This window comes from Solea solea, chromosome 1 (assembly GCF_958295425.1).
Source record: "Solea solea chromosome 1, fSolSol10.1, whole genome shotgun sequence".
Classification (NCBI taxonomy): Eukaryota; Metazoa; Chordata; class Actinopteri; order Pleuronectiformes; family Soleidae; genus Solea; species Solea solea.
Window position 1 is genome coordinate 32968742 of NC_081134.1, and position 25930 is coordinate 32994671.

The window sequence follows — 25930 nt, forward strand, 5'->3', positions numbered from 1 at the left end:
GTCTATCACTGAAAGAACCCGCTGGAATTAAGCTAATCAACATCTACGTCTAGAATACAAAGCAAATCCAGAGTCTTCTGCACAGCAGGCTGCCATTTTGATAATTTATCACTTTGGAATGTCTAGTTTTAGCTGTGTGCGGCGCTCCAGCAGTCTTGACTTGCCTCGGGGCAGAATGTCCTTCAGAGAAGTGGATGCTGCTGCTGCTGCTGCTGCTGCTGCAGTGAGCACCAGGATTTACACCCGAGCAGCTTCCCAGCTCTTTAATTATAAACTGTGTCTATGACCAGATATGCTGCCTGTAACACATCAACACTTTCTTTACAGCGAACACCCGCGAGGAGGTTTAAACTCCTTATAAACATTTTAAGATGATTTAAGTGCTCACTCGGTGAGTCTGCTTTGGTGAGACTAGAGAGACTAGTCTGTCTAGTCTCTCTAGTCCCCGTCAATAAATCCCGATGAGCAGTGATGGCCCTGCACCATATGTAACATTTAGGAGGGTTTATTGACAGATTTTGACGATACTTCCCACAAGTATATTTGCATTAGTGAGCATTTCACATTTTTAACATTTTGTATTCTGAACAGTATGAATGTAGTCTTCCAAAATCACTCCCGAAGCCAACCAGGAAATATCAGCATATTGAATAGCCACTAGGGGGTGGAGACAGGAATGTGCTAATGATCAGCAATGAAGTGAAAGAAATTTGGCAATGTGTGTTTTTGGCTGCCTGAAAACTGTAGTGCTTGTAATGGTTACACATTGGTTACCTTCCACTCGTCAAAGGTGCCGCTGTATCTCTCCATAAGTAAGTGTGTATTGATTCAGTTTCCTGTAGACATTTACGTCACAGAAAAACAAGCACTGAAATTAGCTCTTGTGGTTGCTGTGTTGTCCAAACTATCCGCATTTTCTCCTCACTCTAATTTTGGTGAATGCACAGAACGGCAAGAACGACTCCAGTCCGACTAAGCGTATACATGCAGGAGTAATCAGACTATGAATTGCATTGTCCAGGTATATTAGTCCGACTAAGACTAACTCGACTTTAACTGAGTGAAGTATGACTGAAAGAAGAATAGAGAGAAATAACGCAACAACAAAAAAACTGCACTGTCCTAATCACATCTGACATTTGTCAATAATAACTCATTTAATCACCAGAGACAGCACACTCACCTCACTGCCCTTGCTCCTTGACACTGCAAACCCCCCCCCCCCAACAAGACAATCAAGTTGTGGCACTGAAAAGCCTGATTGTACACTCTTAAAATAAGATTGAGGTGCAAAGGTATACTGAACATGACTCAGTGGGAGATGGAGACTAGAGATGGGCCACTTCAAACCTGATTTCCCCCTGCAAAGAGCTTCAACACGGGTGAAATGCTTATCAGGAAACAACTGACACAGTGAGAAAATAAGACTGCAGACACTCTTAGGGAATTACTGTAGATTATACACACACACTGAACCACTTACTGGACAACATTCAATACATGGATAATATTAATTACTCCATATTTATGGTTGCATGCCATGGATCTGTTTGTCCATACAAAGCCTACCCAGGTTGTCTGTGATCGGTGTGAGTCTCTGCTCCTGGAACAGACGCAAAGCATCGAGTGTGATTTCCTTCCTTTGTTAAACTTGGCTGTGAATGTTTGTCTGAGGCGGCACGTCCGCGACGAAGAACAGAGGGTGAGTAATAAACTCTTTACCGTGACGTCGTTGTGTACTCCATTGTGTGTTGTAATATAAATCACTCTCTGGCGGGTTTAGAAAAAACTTCTCAGGTCGAGGCAAATGCTGCTAAATAGTTTCTCAATGTTCACTTTAGATTTTCACACAATGATGATGATGTTGATTTAGGAGGTTAATTAAAGCCTTTTAATGTTTTATGTAAAAGGTGTTTGTGCAGCTTAACACTGAGATATGCATCACGTGATGTTAAAAAGCAAAAATTCTCAAGTCGATTCAATTGATTCAGTTTCCTGTTGACCTTTAGGTCACAGAAGAACAAAGAGCGAATGGCGAGATGGATCGTGCTGTGACTCTGTATGTCCGTGGATCTTCTCCGTAGCTTTTGCCTTACGCCATCATGTCTTCTGTTCTTTTCCCGCAACAGTACTGCAGTTTATACGGCGTTTCCTGTTACTTGAGGGAATTTAGTTGCATGCGCAGAACACCAAGTCCGACTCTAGTCCGACTAAACGTATACACGCAGGAGTAATCAGACTATGACTCGCATTATCCAGGTATGTTAGTCTGACTGAGATGAGCTTGATTGTAGTCAGACTAACGTGTTTACATGACATTAAGAATTATTGTCTTGGCCTGACTAAAAAAATGACATAGTTGGTTCAATGAAGGCCCCCATGTTTTTTTGTTTTTTTTGCATTAGGCCCTTAAAATTCTTGTTCTTGTCGAAAGATCCTCAGGTCAGGAAAGCATATTCTGTATGTACCTCAGCATATACTGTAGCAGCACATATACAGTATATATATATATATATATATATATATATAGGATTCCACAGGATTCCAGCGCAGCCAGAAACTGAACTGTTTGTGGTGCCTGTTTAAAGCTTATTGCTCTGGCGTCATTTGGCCTCGTCAGAGCTGCAGTGCATGTCGCTACCTACTCCCTTTCATCACTCTTGCACCCATTTGCTCTTTATGATGCAGAAAATTGCTCATGCCCCCTTAAAAGACACTGAAGATTTTTTCTCATGACAGTTATGCCTTTTTAATTGGACTATGTGTGTGTAGAATACATACAGTATATATACTTTATAGATTACGTCAAATTGTTTCCACAAACAACTGGCTTTTTACCTTCCATTACAGCCATCCAACAGCTGTATACATGTAAATACATCAGGGACGTTTTAACATGGCAATATTTGACTTGCAGGCTATTTGGTTTGAAAGAAGAGTAACAAGCTGTGAGCGTGTGATTTATTTCTACATATGTGACACCACGTCTTTGAAGGTATGCTGGTCAAACAGTATAAACAAAAAAATTGTGCCTAATCTATATGTACATTCGCCAGCCACTTTATTAGGTACAGCTGTTCAACTGCCAGATGGGCTGGACTAAGGGTTTCCAGAGAGAGACACGAACCATTTATCCATTTAATTTATTATTTTATTACCATAGGACACTCCATGTCTTTGTTTTTGTTTGTCCACAGTGCAGTTATGAAAGGGATTAAATAAAAAGTGTTTTTCCTCAGTTTAAAAAGGCACTAAACTCGTCATCACTGATAAATTGGGTACACTGTATGCTATAAAATCACTGCCTCTTTATCGATATGACTAAATGGTGTTTATGTGAAAATGAAGTGTGTTAAAGTCTTGGAGACAAATCACACATTTGTGTTGTTTACATGCTTTGTTAATCATGATTTTCCTTTTCTATGACACCGTTTGTAAAAGCAGCAAGGAGCAAAATAAATGGACTTTTTTTTTCAAGGAAACACAAGTGTCTTTTGCTCTCAGTCGTCAGAAGAGTGACTCACTCACTGAAAACAATAAGACACTGTGGTCACTACAATTCCCTGAGCTCTTTTTTGAATCATAAAGACTAGATTTGTGTTTGTCCACATATTTCCACATGATAATATGGATTTGAGCAGCGTCCATGTCAGAATTCTTAATCCCTGGATTAAGACTATTGTAAAGGTACAAGTTTATAAACCGGTAATATTGTGTATTTTATTGGATATACTAAAATATACTCAGAAACTGAAGCAAAGTTTAATGACGATCAGATAAGAAGCTCCAGTCATTCAGAGAACTGAGTTGTGTTTGCTTTTCATGACACAGAAAAGGCAGTTTCCTTGGGAAAATGTCATTTCCAAGGTCAAACTCACGTATTTTCTTTATTGGATTTCACAGAACATTTAGTTAAAGTGAGGCTTATGAATTTACAGCAAACAGATTGTGGCAAAAAAAAGCATTTTAAAATGTACGGCAGAGGTTATTTTATATTTTTCTCCTATTGATGACAGATCTCATGAAAAGACTGAATTCAATGCATTAAATGGGTTGCAGTTTTCGATCTCAGTGGACAAAAGGCTTTACAGTTTTCTTGTACCATCACTTGCTCACTGACACACTTGTAGCTTGTACAACTATCAGAAAAAGAACGTGTGGATCAGTATCTTGCTCAACGACACATCAGCAAATGGACAGAAGAAGAAACTGGGAATCAAATGACCAAATCTGCAATCCTGCAATCCATCACACTGTTGCAGACATAAGAGAGAGGGGGAGACTACCAAATCAAAACAGGAAGTGAAACAAAGGAAATCCTAAATTGACCAGAAACAGAAGTGTATTCTTGTTTTACTTCCTGTTTTATTTTGAAAGTGTCTCCCTGTGTCTTCCCTCAGGATTTCTTAATTGCTCTGATGTGCTTCACCTGTGTCTTGTTACTACTACGACGACTTCCCGTCTTCAGTGTCAGTTTGTCTCTCCATTTTCGGTCCCTGTCACTCGTCTGGATTCTCTTCCATGTAAGTTTTCACGAAATACTCTTTTATCTGTTTGCACCAGCGCTTTGTTTGACTTCTAGTTTTGTTGAAAGTGACAAAGATTCTGGTCACATACTTGTCAACGGCAGGGACATGTATACGTTTTCAAACATGAATGTCAGTCAAGGAAAAAAAAGTAATGAAAGTTTTTCAGTAGTTTTAGTTTTAATTTAGTTTTGACTTTTGTTTTTAAAATCAGTTTGTTTCAAAAAGGTCATAGAAACTGAGCAAAAGACGCCATTTTAAAAATGTATTAGGACAAATGAACAATCATCCCTGAATCAAATCTAAGAGTCTACACAAGTAAATAGACTGAAGTGCAAAATGTGCACAATACTGCTGAGGCTGGATGCAGTTAGTGTGAAAGCTAAAAATCAAATAGCCCACACACTAAAGTAGAGCTGCGACTAACGATTATTTTCATAATCTGTTGATTATTTTCGCCATTAATCGCTAGTCGTTTGGTACATAAAATGTCAGAAAACGTTAATAAAAGGGCACCAGTGTTTGTCAAACCTGGAAATAATGAGGTTATCAAATGTCTTGTTTTGTCCATTTGTAAGCACACAGCCTTATGTCCCATATTGTGTATGAAAACAAATTGGAAACATTTTAATTATGAATGAAAATACAACACAATTCATATGGACCTAAACGGATTATGTATGAAATGTACAAAGAACAAAACTAAGCATATTTTCACTACAAGTTAGTTTTCTAAACACACAATTCAGTTAGTTTCAGCTTTTGCATTCAGTTAGTAATCGTTGTTTTGTTTTAAACTCTAGTTTTAATTTTTCATTATTTCGTGAGTGTCAGTAGCACAGTTGGGCTTATTTCTGGCCGTGTTCAAAGCTGGGCCGTCGACCCTCTCTGTGGAGGAAATGTTGTCAGGGGCTGTTTAAGGAGAGCTGCCCACTCTCTGTCGCGCTCATAAAGCCACCAATTAGTATAAAAGCCCAGTGAATCTTCCCTCTTTCACCTTGTGAATGTGACAATTTGCGACCGATGTATAATAGCGTTGAAAAGCAGCCAGTGCAGAGTCTCTGAAATCCTTCATCTACAGCAGATAATGACTCAGCCCTCTCAGGTGCCTCGACACCTTCTGCATAGCAATGACAACAAACTCTAAATTATATAAAAGTTTGGGTTGTTAAATAAAGGAAGAAGAAAACCCCACTCCCTCTGCTGCTATTAATTGTTGTTGAAGGAGACATGAGTGTGAAAGAGTAAAGGACACCTTGTTTTGCGCATTAAGTTGCTTCCCGATGTTGGATTTGACTATTTTCTCTGTCTCGACTTCACATTTTCCAGGTGGTTTATGTCCCTTAATGTCTGAAAGTTGCTTTTGACAACGATCAATAAAGGTGTCAGCTTGTTGCCGTCAGTGAAAGAAACTTTACTTTCCCTCTTTTCGCCTCATGAATGCACTATTCTTGTGTCTTGTGGTTGTTGTGCTTTCGTCACAATGAGATATTGATTTTTTTTCTGTGCCTGCTGATTCTGAGACTGTGACAACAAAACCAGACCTTGAGCTGTTGATATTTTTCAATAGCTGCAATTATGTGTCCATGACCGACCGGTGTGTTCATCGTGGGTAAATAAAAGCATCAAGTCACATGGCACTTTGTCTGTAGTAGAGTATTGCTTCAATAAATGGGTATTTAATCTGTACACTTTGGTCTCTCAGGGGGTCTGTTTTTATGAGAGATTTTTTTCGGGGTCTGTTTTTCCAAGAATTATTTTCTGAGTCTGTTTTCACGAGATTTTTTGGGGTCTATTTTTACGCAATTTTTTTTTCGGGGTCTGTTTTTACGAGATCTTTTGGGGTCCATTTTTACGCAATTTTTTTTTCCGGGGTCTGTTTTTACATAATTTTTTTTCGGGGTCTGTTTTAACGAGAGCTTTCTTTTGGGGTCTGTTTATGCGAGAGATTTTTTTTTTTCAGGGTCTGTTTTTACAAAAGATTTTTTTCGGGGTCTGTCTATGAAATTATGAGGGGGGGGGAAGGTCTTTAAAAATGAGTTTAGGTAAATGCAGTATGCTTCCATATTTGAATGCTGTTATGTGGACATGTTTTTGGACAGAACCTGATGCTTTTTGTGCCTGGGGAAAAAAAGCACATGAAATTATCATCACACTCATTTCAGCCAAAAATATTCTGGTGTTCATGCAGTAACTGTGCTGTAATGCTACATGATGATATGGGAACCTGAATAGCTTCTGTTTTTTGCCCAGAATGAGACTTCATTGATCATCATTAGCAGTGATACGTCATTTTATGGCAGACATTATCAGTATTCCACTCGCACTAACATCCACCTTAAAGGAGTATAAGAGTATTCTGGAAGGATAATGACTGAACCATATCTTTGGGCCCTTAATTGATTGCTACATGTGTGATGTGTTGTGTGTAAACGGTGAATGAAGCTCTCAGCGGTAATTGTGTGGGAGGCTTCTCCCAGGAGTGCTCCAGCAGGAGTGAAACACAGAGATGAGCCTGAGGTCTTTATTGTGATTGTGTGTGCGTGGTGAGGCACAAAGAGGTGAAAACGCACAAAACGGTGTTGTTTGTTGGGTTACAGGAAATCAATGTCGAGGCTGAAGATGCCAGCTGAGGTTTGGCACTTAAGTCAATTGTAGCAGCAGTGACACTTAGCAGAACATTATGTTTCGTGTTGGATTTTCCGTCTTAAGGCGATCGCCTCGAGGATATAAACCCACAATTGGCCGTTTTTTGTGTACACGGTTGTTGTCAACCAGAATGAAAATCGATCATTTCTATGTTTTGTCACATCCTTTTTTTTTTTTTTTTTTTAAACGGACAAAGGTGCACGTAATTGTTGAATGAATAGCAGAATAACGTTGTGTCTTTTGAGATCATGTAGAGACCAATAACTGGATTTTAGTCACCAGCTTGATGACTGAGTTTGTTCTTATTTTTGGATCCTTATTGAGCCTAGGGGCTTTTCTGTGTGGAGGTTGCATGTGGGTTGTTGGACAGATCCAAAGACACGTAACTTTAAAAGATGAGGGGTAAATAACGACGTGTTAATCACAGAGGGGGGCAACATTAAAAACAAGTTGAGGTCTGAAATGAGTCAATACTTTTAAAGAGCTGACTTAAATTAGCCATATTTTTCTTATTTCTGATGCATTACAAAAAATTATTCATACAGAAATAAAGACCATAACTTTCTACAATTCATATCAAATCCACAACATAACAAACCAAGCTTATTAATTATATAACCTAACAGACGAGATATCAAATTTAAAGTAGTGGTGCAATTACCATTGTTTCTTTGTACTTCTTAAAAACTTTTAAATCTTTGTCTGGGAGTTTCTGTTTCATTTAATGACCACGTTTCAACCCACGTATGAAAATAATAGTACCTTTTTTTATGACTGGCTAATTATGTCATTTAAGGTTTTCGTCTGTTTCCCCCACTGTACTGTGCATTTTCTTGTGCGAGCACAACTGAAATGTCCGGCAGCTCAGGCAAACCTCCAGCCTGGAGTTTAAAACTCCAATATGGAATTTCTGTTTTATCTTCTCCTGCCATGCTAGGACATCCACTTTTGTATATCTGTCTCTCCCTGGTACATTTGTAGGTTTTGCATATGTCATTTTCGAGCATGATTCAGGAAACCTGGAGCTGCATGGCGCGGTGGACAGCTTGTTGTGCTGGTCTCATTTAAGTTTTGATTTATGAAAGCTCTGCCGAACGTCCAGGTTTATTTTTATCACTCCACTTGTGAAACTTTGCATAGTTGCTTTTTGTGTTTTCTTTTTTTTTTTTTTTTTTTTTTTTTTTTATTTAGTCCCAATCGTGTGCAGCCTCTTTACATTTGCTCTATCAATCATGATGTAAAATGCGTCACTCTGTGTGCAGCTGTGTGGGAGATACGAGAAACAACACACTGTCCTTAAACTGTGGTGGTGACAAACGGCAGAAGAGGGGCCTTGACTGCCTATGTGCAAAATATCTCCAGGTTCTTTTGGTCAACTGAAAACTTGCCTTTGAGGAGGAGGAGGAGGAGGAGGCTGCTGTGTGAAGACGTGTTCTTTTGAATTTCCAAACTGAAAATTTACAATTATCAAAGCGCAGGAGCAAAAGCTGCATCTGAGTTTTTAATGAGCAGTGACTCTGGTCATGTTGATCAGTAGCTGTCTCACACAGCGCCGGAATCAAAGGCTGGGGAAAGTTAGTATTCGGCCTCTCTGTGAGAGCTCCAGCTGTGAGGTGACGGTATAAATTAAACAAAGGACACGGGAGACGAGTAAATATTTATAATTTGGCACCGATATTGGGATTTTAGCTCCATCTGTGGTGGTAAAGGAAGAGACTCTGCGCTTGTAAATGGACAACACACCTCAAATATTTGTAGTAATTCAATTACAAGATGAAACGTATCTTTAAATTGGGTTTTATTCATCACTCACTATTGTAGTACATGTAAAAGTGTGACACAGAGAGCGGGAGTTGGCACAGTGCTCGTGTAAAAAGGCCCAGAAGGATGTTAAAATATTAAAGCAGTGCACTGTGTTTGGGCTCCATTCACTGACATGAAAACAATATTGATCTATGATGTAATTGGGATAATCTGATTGGTGTGAAGATTAAACGCTGGTATGCGATTGCTGGGGTTTGGTCTGCAGCAAGTGAGTGTCTGTCTTACACACACACACACACACACACACACACACACACACACACACACACACACACACAAAAACACACACACAAAAACACAAAAAATATATATATTCTTTAAATTTGCATGTTTTCCCTCTATTCTGTCCATGGTTTTCCCTCCAAACCAAACTGCTACAAAAACAGATAAATGTAAAAAACTGTGTTGGCAATACCAAGTGTCCTAATCACGTAATTGATTTTTGTGCCGCATTGATTTTCTCAGCTGGAGTTAGGAAGATGAGGTGAGGCGTGCTGCTTCCAGGCGATGCTGTAGTCATTTAGAGACGAGCGTATCTGCTGGACCTTCTAATTAAGTTAACAAGCTGTGGAGGCCACAGTCAGTCAGCAAGCGTGCACTAATTCAATACACAGGACTGCCGTGAATATGGTGAGACTTTGGTGTGATGAAATTGAGCTTGTTAACTTTTGCTTCAACATGCAGGGGCTTCACGTCATTTTTTTTGTGTGAATATTTGTGCTGTTTTACTTGCATATTTGAACACGGACTGAATGTTTCTGCTTCTTGGGCCCCGGCAGTCGGAAACAAAACGAGTGAAGTTGAGCATTTTAACATTTTCTGACAATTTGAGGATTCACATAATTATTATAGTGATGTTGGCACAAATACTTGATTATATTGAATGTCACAATGGTTTTATTTGGCAATAAATATAATAAATATACATAACAACCAGAGGTGGAAAGTAATGAATTACATTTACTCGTGTTATGTCATTACTTAAGTATGTTTTTTCGAAGTACTGTACTACAGTACTGTACTACTACATTTTAAATCACTAAATTGTTACTGCCTGAATTTACACACCAAAAACTTTGGCAGTGAATGAAGAGGATTGGTGAATTTGGTGTTAATTAAGGTCCCTGAATGAGTGAGAAAGTTAAAACATTTGTGACCTTTAACCCATTTTGACTGATACATTATGTGTTGACAAATTAAAGTGCTGACAAAATGAAATATGTAAAGGTTTGCCTTTTAATTAAAAACAATTATTTTATAAGATTTGTGTCCCCATGTCCTTTTTGCAGGACACAAGAAAGAACCCCAACCTTGTTAAAAATGTTACTAAGTAACTTTACTTTTATTAAACAAGCTACTTTTTTTACTTTAACTTCAAACTGGGTAACTGTCAAAAGAAGATGAAAAACGTCTGTCCCCCTATATTTGCATGTGGCTTAGTTAAAATCTGTAGCAACTCATACTCGCATTCAAAAAAGGCTGATGTAAGAAATATGCGACTAAAATTCCAAAAACACTGCTGACTGTCAGTAATCTCTCTCTCTGTGACCTTGTAGACAAGGATCTCAGAACATTGATCCTCGGGATCGAAACTGTGAGTGGCAGCACTGACGTTACGGGCGAAAACGGAAGCAAGGTTCATTTTCAGTTCACAGAATATAAATGTATTTGTGTAAACGTATTCACTCATGAGCTCGACTCGGTCTGTGGCCGCGGCTCAATAAGCCCGAAGTCTAAACTGCTCGTCTGTAGAGAGACGGCGCTCAAAGACCCGGTGCTCCCTCCACCAGTGATGTAATTACAGCAGACAATCACACAAACAGATTGTGTCTCGAACTGGGTCTCGAACTTCTGTTTCACTTACTATCAGAGCTGAGGTGCATATGTTGTGCTGTGAGACGCAAGCACTGCAAACATTTAGAAATAAATACTTGATTTGAGAAGATATAGACATATAAACATAGTGAATAAACAAGTGAAATTGAGTGAGTGAGAAATTCTTTAAATAAGTAGAGAAATGCTTCAAAATGAACATGTCATTCTACTTTCACTGTTAAATTTCTTTATTAATTTAAATGAAAAGGTTTGTGGACATTTGAAAACCTAATTTCCAAGTTGGAGAAACGCCAATCTGTTGACTTGTTTTTCCTTATTTTAACCATAAAAGGACCAGAGAACGTTTACAAAGTGCTTTTGCCCATTTTTCCCAGAATAGCGTCCAATATCTGGCATCAAAGGCGCTGATTCTCCAGCTCCCGGCAGCAGTGTGAGTGAAATTACCGTAATGAGCACACATTGGCTTTGACGTGCAACTTCTCAGCTTTCAGAAACCGTTGGAATTTTTCCAATATCACAAACCGACGCGTTACTACAGTAATGCAAATTACACTTGTGGAAACGTGTTGTCAGCGATAAGCTCTGTGTTAAAGGGTTAATTCTGAATTGCTGTATTGTGTCTTTTGTGCAGCAATTGGTATTGAAGGTCAGATATTGATGATCATAACCACCCCTAGCCTTAGGATTCACCCAATCATGACAAACATGTCATTAGAAGACCTGTAATTTCAGTCTGAAGCTTGGACGTATTGACGTTGCCGTCCTTCGAGACGGGCTATTAGAGAGGCTAAAAATACACAGATCGTCCTGATGTGACACAGCCCTGGAGTCAGTTATGTCAACCTGGTGATGGTACCCAACATCTGGTTGCTGCCTTCTGGGGCTCCTCCCTGTAAATGTATTCTGGGCACAACCTGCTGTACGGGAGCAGAGGACCCAGAAAGCACAGGGAGGGATTATATGTTCTATTTGGCCTCGAAATGCCGTGGGATCTCCCAGAAGCGGCGGCAGGGCTGTCTTTTTTTTTCACTTGCTGTCAACCTGACCTGAGCCCAGATAATCATCTGAAATGGCTGCACAGACGCACACAGGTGGCCTGATCTGGTGGAGCAGCTGAGATGAATGGCCAATATATCAGCCCATGTGTAGAAATAAAACCTGCATTAGTTCCCATGTACATTACACTCATGCTATCATTCATAACATAATACCTGATTAGCTACAAGGATTCAGGAGTGCCATGAAACATTAGTATCACACATCGAAAGCTGTGTTAGTGAAATTGAAGTTTCAAACCTCAGGTCCTTCAATTACATTTTGAAGGCCGTAACCATTTTACACCCCAGAAACATAATCATTACACCGGGTCGAAAGGTGAGGTGTTGGTGTGAAATAGCATTCTGCCCGGCTAATGTCTCCTCGGGGAGGTGTGAGTGAGGAGCAGCGCTCTGTCACAGATGGACACTTTTTTTCCCCGCTGTGCAGTTTTTCCTCTGTGACACTAATCCACACAAGGCACCTGAAGGCACAGGCGAGAGGACGACACAGTGACTCTGACTTTAGTTCAGTCGCGTCACTCCCACTCTGTATGGGTCAAAGCAGAAGTGTAGGCTTTAAAAACATCTTGCTGCTCAATCCCATAAACCTGTTGACTTGTTTCAAATTGCTTATGAAGTCAGCTGATTTTTGATTTGTCACCTAAGACAACAAATGTACAGTGGATGAGAAATTCTGATTCCTGCCACAAAGTGTGATAAAAGATGTTTTCACAACATTGCTCCAAGGTCGTTTTAACAACCACTATAGACTCGTTTCGATTGTGGACTCTGTTCAGTTGTGGTTTGCAACATTCAGCCAGTCACACTGCTGCACTTTAGTGAAATGATGCTTTTGAATAACGTATTCCCCATCAAGATTTACTGAAGGATGACAAGACTGTTATGGCATCCGTTTACCTGATTAGGGAGGTAGGGATTAGTGTGTGTGTGTGTGCTGGTCGGGAAGGTGGGACTTTTGTTCGGTATTTTGGCCTGGATTCACCCCAAAGTTTGTCAATTTTCCACTCTCCAGTTCGTCTTTCATGCTGCACTCTGACATCCCCTTGGCCGGGCGTAACGAGACGATGAACAAGAAACCTCGCTCATCTATTGGTTAATGCAGGACAACTTCTGTTTCCACCACATAAGAGCACAACTTGGAGCTGCATCAACTCCTATTGCTCTTGGGTTTTTTCTTGCTCTGTGTTGTGCCCACAATGCCCTGCCTTGTTGTTCCCTTGAAGCAAACTGAGACTGACGTTTTTAGGTGGACCAGAGTTTGCGTTTTTGGTGCGCATCAGAGTTCAGTTGCATGTTCACACCTCCCAAAACAAACCGTACTTTCTGAGCAAATGATCTACGGTTTGATTAAGAAGGAGCTAGTGTGAATGCACCCTTAATCTGTGTTTCTCAATTCTGGTCCAGTGTGTGTTTTTAGATGTTTCCCTGCTCCAACGCACCGGATTCAAACAAACAGGCTTCTGCAGAGCTCGCTGATGAGCTCATTGTTTGAATCGGGGGCATGCAGGGCAGTGGGTTCCCAGTGCCAGGATTGAGAAACCCTAACAATTAACAATCCAAAAAAACAAAAACATTTAGTTCAGTCAAAAACACGCGCTCACAGGTTGAAAACACACTTTTATCCACGTGTGATCTGGAAATTGACCTATGGACATACATGCAAACAATTCAAAACAGGACTTCCTAATCCTGGTCCTGGTGGACCCACGGCCCACTGCATGTTTAAGAAGTTTCCTTGCTCCAATACGTTCCAATAAATGGGCTGTTATCAGGCCGCTGCAGTGCTGGCTGATGAGCTGACCCATCAGGTGTGTTGGAGTAGGGAAAGATTTATAACATGCAGGAAACGGCAAACGGGTGCACTTAGCTACTCGTCGGGGGACAAAATTGAGCAGTTATGCACGAAAAAGCCAGATATTACCCAAATGAAGAGCTACAAGGCTACATTAACAGGTGACTAAGACTTATCTTTACTGCTGACTCGGAATGGCACAAATAAACTTACATAGCCTGTCAATCTTTATGACAGTAACTTAAAAAACTCAACTAAATGCATTATCTGAATTGTATTAGAAGTCAGCTGTCAACACAACACTACACTGACATTACGATGACGATCACATATCATTGTGATTCAGGCTTTCTTTCACCTTCCCCATCTTTGCAGGAGCTTGCAGATAAGTTTCCCCAGTGTGGCTGAGCTACGGTGCAAAAGACGCTCGAAGACACAGGGAGCATTCAGGCGAAGACTACTTATCCTATAAGCTGCCAAAACACACCGAACGCTGGAAATTGAGGTTTGACTCATAAATTCATACCCCCCATTTCTGACAGTAAATAATTCCTTCCAAAGTCGCTGCTCTCTCCATGTGGCCGACAACCTTTGACCACAGATATGGAAATATCACTTTTTAATTACCTAACAACGGCTGAGATAAACAGAGCAACAGGACGTAAATGTCATGTTTTTGTCTTCTTGAAAAAAACGGGCTTATTTACTTAAGTTTTTTTTTTCTTTGCGTTCGCTTGTGCTCTCTCTAGTATCTCCACTATCAACTGAGTAAAATCTACAGGAAGAGGCCAATCACTTTGACCAGTGAGTGCAGCAGCTTGGATAATACTTTATTGATTTAACAATCTACTAAAAAAAACTGCACGGAGTACTTCTCTGATCTTTGGATTTATATTCTGATAAGAGCCTGAGGGCCAACAAGGCCGCGTCATAATTATGTCTGTTTTTCGGCCGTTAAGCCTCAAGACGTTCCTGAATATTCACAATGTGTAAAATAACCTTTTAAAGGAAACAATAAAAAGCAGTGATGAGATAGATGTCGCTGCTGTTAGCTTTAACCTGTATTGATCGAGTTTCAGCCTAAACTGTGTTATTATCGCTGCCTCAAGTCCGGAGGTGTAGACGTGTACTATTTGCTTTATTCCATTTATTTTATCCTGCATTCTATGAATGCATTTTGAACGTAACGCTGTATTATTTCCTTTTGTTTCCAGACAACAAAGAGATGTATCTCTGCGGTCCAAATGTTTTTGTGAAAAGGAAAAAAGAGAGCAGGTGTGGAAACTCTGTTCCCAATGTCATCTTTCTCTGTTCACTCTGACCGCGCTCAGCTGTCTAACGCCCTTCCTGCATACACTTTGTGTTTGAGCGCGACAATGACAGGAATACTCTCACCTTCACCTTGGGTGAAAGCAAAAAAGAAAAACATGGTAGGAAATAGACGTGGCTCAGTGCTTTTGATAAATGACAGGGACGGTGATGGGAGGATTAATGGAAACACTTGTTTGTGTGGTTTAAATAGCCAGAGTTACAATGATGTGGGTTTTCTTTGTGAATCCGCACACACAGAGGACGTGGCGGACATGGCTCGGATTGGCTAAGTTAAAGAACATGTTGTTAGTACAATAGTCTACATTTAATATATCTTATTCAGAAAGAAAACAAGTTCACTGATGATTTACTTTGCTAAAACCCTTCCACCAGACGAGGACGGACAGAAAAACCTTTTCTCCATCTCTGAAACACTTATTTGAATTTCATTATGCTATTATGTTTGCTGTGCTACTGCCTGACTTCCATAGTAACTGCAAACCATAGCAGTTGTAATTTCCTTGTTAATGAAGCCTCAGCTTGACGCTTGGCGACACAGAAACTCCACTGGACCCTCGCGACTCAGTGAAACCGTTTACTTCAAAAATAGAAACCATCTACTTGGTACAAACAATTATCCAATTATAAAATAGTTGAATAGAAAGGGAGAGAGATGAAAGAACTGTGTGCCTGACTGAATGTCTGACCAGGAAATCATTTTAAAAACATCCACATCCACACACGCACACACACAGGCCCTACAAACCAAACATGAACATTAGCCGTATAAACTAAAATCTACTATCTACCTAGATTCATTGTTTAACACATGAACTTAAATTATTGTCCCAATATTAATTCACAAAAGTGGTTGGCAGTGTGGACAGCATGTGTAAATGGAGCAGAATTTATGAAGTTTTCAACAAAAACATAATGTGGATAATTTGTATGATTCTCATGATCGTGTTATTATGGATTAATTGATCAATAGTTACAAATAAGTGACTTTACATATACAATACAAAGAGATGGAAATCTCTGTTTAGATACATCAGTGTGGAACTTGTAAACGACAGCAGACAATATGTCCAAAATAAAGCCGTGAGTGTCAAACGAGTGCCTTGAACACAACCCTCATTTATGTGCATTAACCTACACTTAGATAATATTATTACTTTTCATACCTTTTTAGTTTTCCTTTGCTTCTTTGGTGTCAAACATCTCAAGCAACAGACACTTGACCTCACTAAGATAGAAATCCATTGTTGGGCATCCATCGTTTCTTGCTTCATCTGCTGGTGTGATACATCGTCGTCATGGCCGTGAAGGTCAAATCAGCTTCATGTGCAAACAGGTTAAAGAAACTATTGATCTCCTGTCATCTACTGACTTAATTTAGTCGTGGAAAGACCAAGGCTGCAGCATGTGAAAATTCACTGGTCCAGTTTGTACACCTACACGTCGTCCATTATCATTTATAGTTATATTTATGGCTTGATAAATGCCATTGTATGCTACGGCATGCTTTGACCCTGTCTTCTGATGTATAGTGTATAGCTCTCCACAGAGTACATTGCACATTATGTCTAAATGAAAGGCAGCAGCAGATTTCATGCTCCAGTTAAGAGCCGCGTACATGAAGAGAGACCACACAACAAAAATGTAATGGTCACAATATGTCTGCGTGTTGACTGTGTTGTTCTATGTTTTCCAGAGTGTATGAACGAGTGAACTCCATCTGTCCACTCAGCTGTGACAGCATCGGACTGTGGCTAAAGAAGATGGAGGGGATGGATGTCTGGGATGGATGGTGATGAGTGGAGGTAGAAACACCACATGATGATTTCTTCTTTGTGTTATACTGTACTCGCAAAGTGCTTGATGTCTTGATTGCGACTGTCTCATCCTTGCAAACTAGCAATTACACAAATATGCAACAGGGTGATTGAGTTAAGGAAGGTATACTGTATGTCAGGGGTGTCAAATGCAAAATGGGGAACACTACAACTGTTCACTAGCAAGAGCTTAAAATTAAAACACAATATTACATATTATGTTATTTTAAAGAATTTGAAAGTAAAAGCGTTTGTTTTGATATGGAATGCTCTATACTTCACAATAAGAAATATATTTATTAATGTTAAAAACAGAAATAAATTTAAATATACATAAATGATAATGTTGATAACTGCAATGAATACACCAAACCTATGACCTGTGTAATTCAATTTAATGTTGAATGCAATACATGTAATAATGTGATGGTTACAAAGAAATGTGTTATTACTGCTGAAGGTGAGCCTTATTATTCAGCCTCTGTTTGGTCTCCATGAACAGAAATGATGTGCCCTTCATCTGAAAACAGGCTCTGTCAAACAATGTATAATTGGAACTGTGTGTGTGTGTGTGTGTGTGTGTGTGTGTGTGTGTGTGTGTGTGTGTGTGTGTGTGTGTGTGTGTGTGTGTGTGTGTGTGTGTGTGTGTGTGTGTGTGTGTGTGTGTGTGTGTGTGTGTGTGTGTGTGTGTGTGTGTGTGTGTGTGTGTGTGTGTGTGTGTGTGTGTGTGTGTGTGTGTGTACTGGCAGCAAGAAGGTGTTTTAAACTGTAGAATTAATTTCTGAAACGTTTCGTGCACTTCTTTGTGCTTCCATTTATTCTCCAACCTGTTTGCAGTCAGCAGCAGGTAATGACAAAATTTAAAAATTGTAAGGTACATCAAAACGGTTCTCTTAATAATATGAACACGTCATATAAATATGACCCAAAAACATCTAAAAAAACACAAAAGAACTATCAATTCCAGAGCAGCTCGATTAATCGTTTGGTCCATAAAATATCAGAAAACCTTAAATGTTGATCGGTGTTAGTCAAACCTGGAAATGATGATGTTTTCAAATGTCTTGTTTTATCCACAAACCAAAATGATTCGCTTTTAATGATTTCTTTGTTATCCAGAGCAAATAAATGAAGAAAACATTCACATTTTAAGAAGCTTAAACAATCGGGAATCTTGTTTTAATCATTAAAAAAGCTTCATACCGATTAATCCGATCCGAATTATACCAAACCGATTAGTTGTTTCAGCTCTAATCAATTCCATCAAACCTAATGGGCTACACAACACAGAGTGTTGCGTTCATGGTCAGTGCTACTGTAGGGATTTATGTAGGAATCTTTGAGAAATAACTAGAGAAACACTTTTCACTGTTTACCTCAGTGTTTCCGGTGGAAGAGACACGCCCCCTTCTCCAGGCTGGGCCACTAAGAAGTCGGTTATGGGCCGCATGTGGCCCGCGGGACGCCATTTGAGGAGACTGTGGCTGTAGACTTTCTTTGTACTTATCTGAAACTCTCAGCATGGTTTCGTAACCTGCTGTCTTGATACCTCTTTTAATTTTCTATTGCTCTTTATGATTATTTAGGACTTTTTTACAAAACCACGAGTGATAGATTTTTCCCACATTGCCTTCAAGGCTGTGATTAAAATATTTTTACACTCGTACATGACCCTATGTTGCACTAAAATGAAGGGCATTGAACGCTCCCAATGGCACTGATGCTCGTTATTCATACTTGAACACACCCCGCTGTTTCATTTTTTCATTTTATGTCACTTGTAGATATAATGGAGGTCTTGATTTAAGTGTGATGTTGAAACTGGATTGGCTGGACGTCGCTGAATGAGATAGATCTCAGCGCTCACGCTGCATGTCCTCTCTGTAAACCTCGGTTATGAAACTGGCACAGCACAGATTCTAAAAAAGGTAATAAAACTAATTCAAAAGATACGAGTGTTCTCAGGATCATGGTGGCCTCGCTGGAAGAAAAGAAGATTAGATCTATCAGGACTCACCAGAGTTCACTGTCTGGCCAAACTGACCCAGAACCTCTAACAGACACTGTTACAGAGGGAGAACCAGCCACTATGACAACCATCTCTGCAGGCTCTCAGCTCTCCATTAACCTGACATTGACATTTGTGATAAAATATGACATATTACAGTCTATGATTACACAAATATGTAACTTCTCATCATATAATTGAACCTGCTCTGTGTACAACATGTATCCTTTAAGTTGGAGACAATCTGAGCTAAGTGTGCTTTGGACAGGTACAGGAACGTTTTTTTCTGCTTCTTTTTCGCTGTCTCTGCCACAATGATTGTCTAAAATAACCCTATTGTATCCCTGATCTTATACTAAAAACCCAGCCAATCATAGCCTTTCCTGTGACTGCCCCCAAACATTGGAACGAGTTACCCATGGAATTGAAATCCGCCTCCACCATTGAGCATTTTAAATCACTTTTAAAGACCCACCTCTTCTCTTCAGGATAAGAATAGTCAACGCCGAGACTTCTATACAGTTTTTACCATTTTCCTTTTTTTATTATGTCACTATTTTACTGTTTTACTTTTATGTTTCATATGGTACAAAACATAAAAGTTGCTGTGCCGACTGTGGGTCGGCGACCCTGATCTTGCAATGCTGGTTTTCCATTAACAGACTGTAACAGACATTTTGCCACATTTAGCTTCAAACAATGTTTAAAAATTTGTGAAATTTAACGATTTAATATATGTATACGTTAACAAATATTGTTGTAAATGTGGAAAAACGTAACTTTAAAAAATTCACAACACTTTTTTTAAACATTGTTTATGTGGCAAAATGTTGATGTTAGTACACAACTAAAATAAAACATTTTCAGACTCCAGTTGTACATTTGCTACGTGCTTTACGGTGCAACGTGGAGTTAACCAGAAATCATGGAGGTATGAGTTCACATTTTGTAAATTTTTGTTACCTATTCTGGTGCTCATTAATTCTGTTTTTTGAAACATTACATGATCCTTTCACAGCTGAGGAGACGAGTGGAGCGGATGACGTAATTAGCAGGCAACCAGAATGTCTCTGGATTTCAACCGCGTTGGCTAAAGTAAGTACAGATCTCAAAAATACATCTTGTTCCATAATTATGTCTTTAAATTATTTTTTTGCCCTACAGATCAAATCAGGTCTAAACAACCACAGACTTCTCAAACTGTGTCAAAGGTCACTGACGTCACAGAAGAGGAGTCGCCCTTTAATCAGCAATTAATTAGTGGAGCAGAATTATGAATGGGCGAGGGGCGGGTCCAAGTCAATCTGATGCAGGCAGCTCCTCCTCCTCCTCCTCCTACTCCTCCTCCTGCTGCTGCTGTTGCTGCTGCTGGAGGAGCGCACTGAGAAAAGAACAGTGTGATGTGGAGCAACAGCAGAGCTAAACCTCACACGCACACACACCAGTCCTCAGGTACAGTCTGACACACACTCACACACACACACTCGTGAGCAGATCTGTGGGGTGAGCGGCGCAGCAACACCGAGGAGTCTGTGAAAACTAAAGTCAAATCAGGATGGATGCTCCACAGTTGTTGTTCCTGCTGCTCCTCTATGGATATCTGCCAAAAGTAAGTCTTTATTTGACGATTATTAGCTGTTAATCTTATTTAAAAACCTGCATGTTATTGATTGTAGTTGCAGCACAGGTCTTAATAACTGCATTACATTAGGTTGAAAACTGTTGTGGTACAATATAGACTAAAAATGTCAATTTGATCTAAGATGCACTGAGTTCCTGGGATTAATAAAAAAAAAAAGCTTAATCTTCACAACATGTTTAATTCTCTGTGTCTGTAGCTGAGACAGAACCTGTGAAGGTGGAGTAAAAAAAGACAACAGGACCATGATAAATGGCAAAAATGTCACATTTTTTTTTCTGTTAAGCAGATTTGTTTGTGACATTTTCATCTCATAGTCCAACAATCCCTTAAATCCCTGTTCTTTTATGGAATTACCATAATATCCGCTTTAAACTCAATTCACACAACCTTTTTGCACACACGACTGTAAAATACTGTTGTAAATGCATCCTTGTGTATATTTACACATGGCTCACCACCTTATTTTTCTTTTTTTTTTGTCCCATAGGTTACTTCTTTGCTGTAAATGAGACAGGACTAAATTCATGGCTTTGCAGTAATAGTCACAGAGTTTTCAATAATTAGATGGAATCCCCTTGAGTTTTGCCGTGTGGTAATATGTAACCTTTCAGTGCCACTTGTGCTCTGCTGCAGGATGAAAGTGTCCACTGAGGATAATACAGTAGATGTATAGGCTTCCATGCATCCATGTTTTTAGTGACCCATAACTCTTAAGATATATAACGTGTATATAGACGTGCACCTGATTGTGAAGCTTCAGAGTGAGATTTTAATGAAGTCTTTAGTCAAGTGTCATCAGCACCTTGTGCCTTTTTATTATTCAGGAATTGTTTTTTTTTGTTTTTTTATTTAAGATTGTGTGGAAGTGTTTTGCTGCCGTTTGCCGAAGTGGCTTATCTGCAGTCTCAGGAATGACAAAAACGGTTGAAAAAGATGAAGGTTCTGTGGATTTGAGTCCTTTGAAAGTGTACTTGGTAATGTTTAATAGAAAGAAGTCCTTTACATTCAAATTCAAGTCTAGTTTCTCAGTGTGGTGGTGTTTTAGATCTCACATCCTCAATCCCATTTGTTTTATGTCAGCTCCAATGTGTAATAACTGCAAATAGGTTGGAATACGACTGTAAACAAACAAAGAAATGCCCACAAAAAGTTTTCAGACGAGGACTCATTATACAAATGATGTTACAGAGGCAGAATAATAACACACTGAAGCGTTAAGGTTTCAGGATACGATGATGCATTTCAGTGGGGTTTAGTGGTATAACATGGGACATGGCTTCCCTTTAATGTTCACCAGTGAGGCTCTTTCCAGGCAGAACTGCCTGTGAACATCTAAGTGACTGTGAAAATGTCCTCCTCCTCATCTCTGACAACTCTCAGATGCCTGGCCCACCTCGAGGCTGTCAAAGATCAACCAGATCCGCTGTTTGTTGACATATTTCTGTGTGCTCTTATAGGCACCAGTGTGGGAAGACATTTAATGGTTTGTCATTGTGCTCCCGCTGTGCTACAGCAATGCCCTTTCCACTGTCCTGTGTGGCTGCTTTACAATAACCTACCCTGACACGTTACATCAATCTATCAAGTGGGGGACACGCGGTGTTAAAGAGAGTGCAGGAAAATCCCATACGTGGTTAGAAGTGCATGTTGGCTACGAGACGTCCGCATTATTACTTTAACATAATGCAGATGGAAGATGGTGACCTTTACTTCCAAACATTAAACCACCTGATAGAAACCATGAGACGTTTGGAGGACACTTATTTCCCGCTGCAATTTACAATTCTGCTCAGTATCACGCATACAGGATGCAAAGAATGATGTGTTTCACTGATCCTTCTGTCAGTACACTCACATGTACACTGTGTACTTCTATAGTTGTGACAGGGGATTTCCTCAAAATACCAAAAAGGATGAGCACCACTGATGGGTAGCGTAAACACACTCATGGCAACAGGGTAAGACAAAAGCCACATCCGCATAGTTAGATTTTTGCTATCTAGATTCACATGCCATCCACACTGTCCTGGTGTTTTGAAAGTTCCAAGTCACAGCTGGCTCAGCGGAGATGAAAACCTTTGACACAGTTAATGCGATTTACGTCTCGATTGGTTCTCACCACTCGATGATCAGCTGTGAATGAAAGGCTCAGTTAAAACTTGCTTTCACTTTCACCGCGTCGTCAGCCTCATCACAGAAACAAGTTGCAGGCATAAACAAATACAGCGATCATTAAATGGGGGTTCTTTTTTTATCGTGCTTGATCTGAAATGGAGTGAAATGCAACCAGATTTTGTGGCGGTGGAATGTAAGACCACTAGATGTAAGTTGTCCCATCATTAAAGGGGAATATGAGTCATTGGTGTTGGTGGTTTCCATATGTCCACTGTGATTTTTGACAACTTGCTTCACCAGTGAGGTAAGCCGAGCTCTGGTGGTATGTTTTACACTTGTTTCACTGCAAATGTAGGTTGCTTATTCATTGTTTTCCTGACTGATTTGATGACCTTGTCATTTGGTATCATGTGTTTTTGGGGAGGCTGAGGTTTTAGGGCCCAAATCCCTATAAAATAGTGAAAAAATACAACGATATCTGTGGAAAAAGAAGCAGTTTTCTCAGTTGTCTCAGCTGCAGTCTTGTATAAAGTACCTTAAAGGTGATACGTGAGTAAAAGTCCCTATAACAGGAAATTACTTCGGTAGAAGTTGAAATTGCTTTTTAAAAAACCCCAAATAATATTACTTACTGTACTTAAATACTTTTAGTAGTTTTAGAAGTAAAAGTGTTAAAGAAGTGAAGAGTTAGGATTGAGCCATAGTGACTCAGTGGTAGAGCGAGTTGTTGTTCAATTTGCAATGTTTTGGGTTCAATTCCTGGCTCTGCTAGTCTGTGTGTCCTTGAGCAAGACACATACGTAACCCCATGTTGCAGCAGGTGAATGGGTGAAAACTGTAGAGTAATGAAAAGCTAAATATAGACCATAATACCAACTCTTCTAAAGATTTTATTTGATAGTAACGAGTGACAAAGATAGTTAGAGGAAATGTAGTGGAGTAAAAGTTGCTAGAAATATAATTAAAGTACAGATTATTTGTACTGTCACGTTACAACACTGCTCAGTCAGTGCTGCCTTCTGCAAGATATGAGTGTGAACATTGATGGCGAAAAACCCTGTATTTCAATCTCCACTTTAGACTTTGATGAGTCCGTTTGTGTCGTCAAAGTGCATGGTGCCCTTCCATGATTTACAGTGCGAATGCACTTATGCTTTTAAAATAACGAGTGTGTGGAGTATGGGACGATGCAAAAAACGAGACGTGTTCCATTTTAAAAATGTTTCCTTTGTTCGGCTGGAAAATGTTGAGTGTTTACGTCGCGTCTAACAAGCACGTCGTGCTCGAGCTCACTGAATAATCAGCCTCAAGTGTTAAGACATGAGGTGGATGGCTGTGAATGTATACAGATGATGTTGCTCCGCAGTGTAGGATAGAGATAAACGCAGTACTCGGCTGCACCGTGAGGCCACACACACACAAGTTTCTCCCTTAATTTTCCCGTCAGCTCTCCTCATTTTTTAATTTGATCATTATCTCGTAGTCAAAGTAGACAAGACTCGCAGCTGTTTTAAACGACAACAATCACTATACGAACAACAACCCAGCAGCCCCCGCACTGATCTCTGTGAGTAAACTGTCAAAAGCTGAGGGGGGAAGAAGCAGATTTATGTCATGTTTTGCACACAGAGACACTTTGTGCATACTGTGTGCGTCCCCCGAGGCATTGCACAAGTCCAATTATCATACGCTCAGTTTGGGATTGACTTTTTTGATTCAGTATCCATGGCTGGACGGTTCAAATTGTAAGATATTATAGGTAGATATTCTGAAGCCCATAGTAAACACTCGTTATTTGTGTCCAGCGGGTAAAGCTCAGACATTAATCACTGTCAGGACCTTTCTTTCTCTCGCTCCCTCTCTCTTTCTCTCTTGTGTTCTTGTGAATTAGGAAATCTACCCCAAATTGAGACAGTTCCATGAATCTTACACTCTGAAGATTTTCTTTTTCTTATCACGGTCTCACCCTCTGTGTGTATCCTGGCTCTAATCCCAGTATATACAGGGTTATGTAGTATGTGAACTCATAAACTACTTAAGGGCAACGACGAGAGCTTGATCCATGCAGTCGCTGTAGTATCATGTCTGCTGTTCATCCTGATGATGGGACTATGTTTCCATTTTCATGCTGTTTTAAATGCAGTATTTTTCATTTGGTGATCAATGCTTTACAAAGAAAACACAAAGAAATCTATTGCATGTCTTATTATAGATGTCCAAGCCATAATAGTACAGCTTATTGTAATACGAATTGGTTGTGTTCATTAAAATGCAAATTACATTTCAACAGGATAAGGACAAACTGTGCTAACATGATATTAAATGGCTACAATTATGTAAAATATAATAGTTAAAGTTAAGTGCAACCTCATTTGATGAAAGTACAATTAAATCTAAAATAAAGATAAACAATCAAAACTTTATTATAATAAGAAGTCCATCAGAAAGTCAGTACGAAGAAACACATCCTCTGAAGCTTTTAAAATTATTCTCTGACCTTAGCACTCCTCATTTTCTCTCAAGGTTGTTTTTTTTTTTTTTTAAATCAAGGTTTTACCTGATACTGTGATTGCAATACTGATTTTAGCTTCTTCTCAGGGGCTTTGTGGCATCAAATGTTCCACTGTTATGTTTCCTCCACAATCAGTTTCTTGATCATCGAAAATAAGAAGGCCACTCAAGGGTGGGACAATCATTGGCAGCTTCATCTTGTGCCTCCCCGTCAGTGTTGCTGCTATTGCCTCAGGATATATTTGGGTTTTCTGGACCTGTGTAAGTTAAGTTCTGTGGATTACGACGGTGTTAGTAGATAGTGTGAGGTGTTAAAATTCAGCCTGGAGAAGTGGATGGAGAGTTTGTTTGTGTATCCGCTGATGTTTGCCTCATATTTCCAGTGGAAGTTTATTTACCGGCGGTCAGAAAGGTCTGGCCTTGTTGCCCTTGTTTTTGTGATGTTTACAAGCCAGTTGGCTGCGATGAATAAATGTAGCTACAGCTGCACAGCCAGATGGACGCTCCCATCTCTTAGAACAGTATCCACCTTATTTATTCCTGGGTGAAAAAAGTGGAACTTCCGAAGTGGAAGCAGCTCCGCTCACCCAATGTTGAAACTAAAACCCAGGCTTTGTGATGTGGGACACTCAAGACTCTCACTTGGCACAAGATCTGCCTTTTTAAATAAATAAAATTCTGTCCTCTTTTAATAAAATGTGATTGCTGTGTAAATACTGATAAGCCAAAGAGCTTTTCACTTTGTTCACAGCTTCGCCATCTGCAGAGTTAGTTTAATTCTTCACATTTATTATTGTTGGGGAGAATACAGACACTGTTGCAC

General features: G+C 39.6%; 1 protein-coding gene and 1 long non-coding RNA gene across 3 annotated transcripts in view; both read left to right on the forward strand.

Annotated features, from left to right (window-relative positions):
- The first annotated feature begins 4485 nt into the window (after positions 1–4485).
- On the forward strand, positions 4486–19770 carry LOC131468388 (uncharacterized). The gene is made up of 5 exons (XR_009241700.1): positions 4486–4523; positions 14061–14190; positions 14900–14960; positions 16711–16819; positions 19707–19770. It is a non-coding gene; the product is annotated as an uncharacterized LOC131468388 (long non-coding RNA).
- An 85-nt stretch (positions 19771–19855) lies between these two features.
- The window catches only part of vipr1b (vasoactive intestinal peptide receptor 1b), a 44436-nt gene continuing 38361 nt past the window's right edge, over positions 19856–25930 (forward strand). For both annotated transcript variants that reach the window (XM_058647337.1, XM_058647345.1), the window contains exons 1-2: positions 19856–19934; positions 20004–20448. In XM_058647337.1, coding sequence (XP_058503320.1) covers positions 20395–20448 — 54 coding nt within the window. In that variant the 5' untranslated portion in view covers positions 19856–19934; positions 20004–20394. The remainder of the gene's footprint in view (positions 19935–20003; positions 20449–25930) is intronic.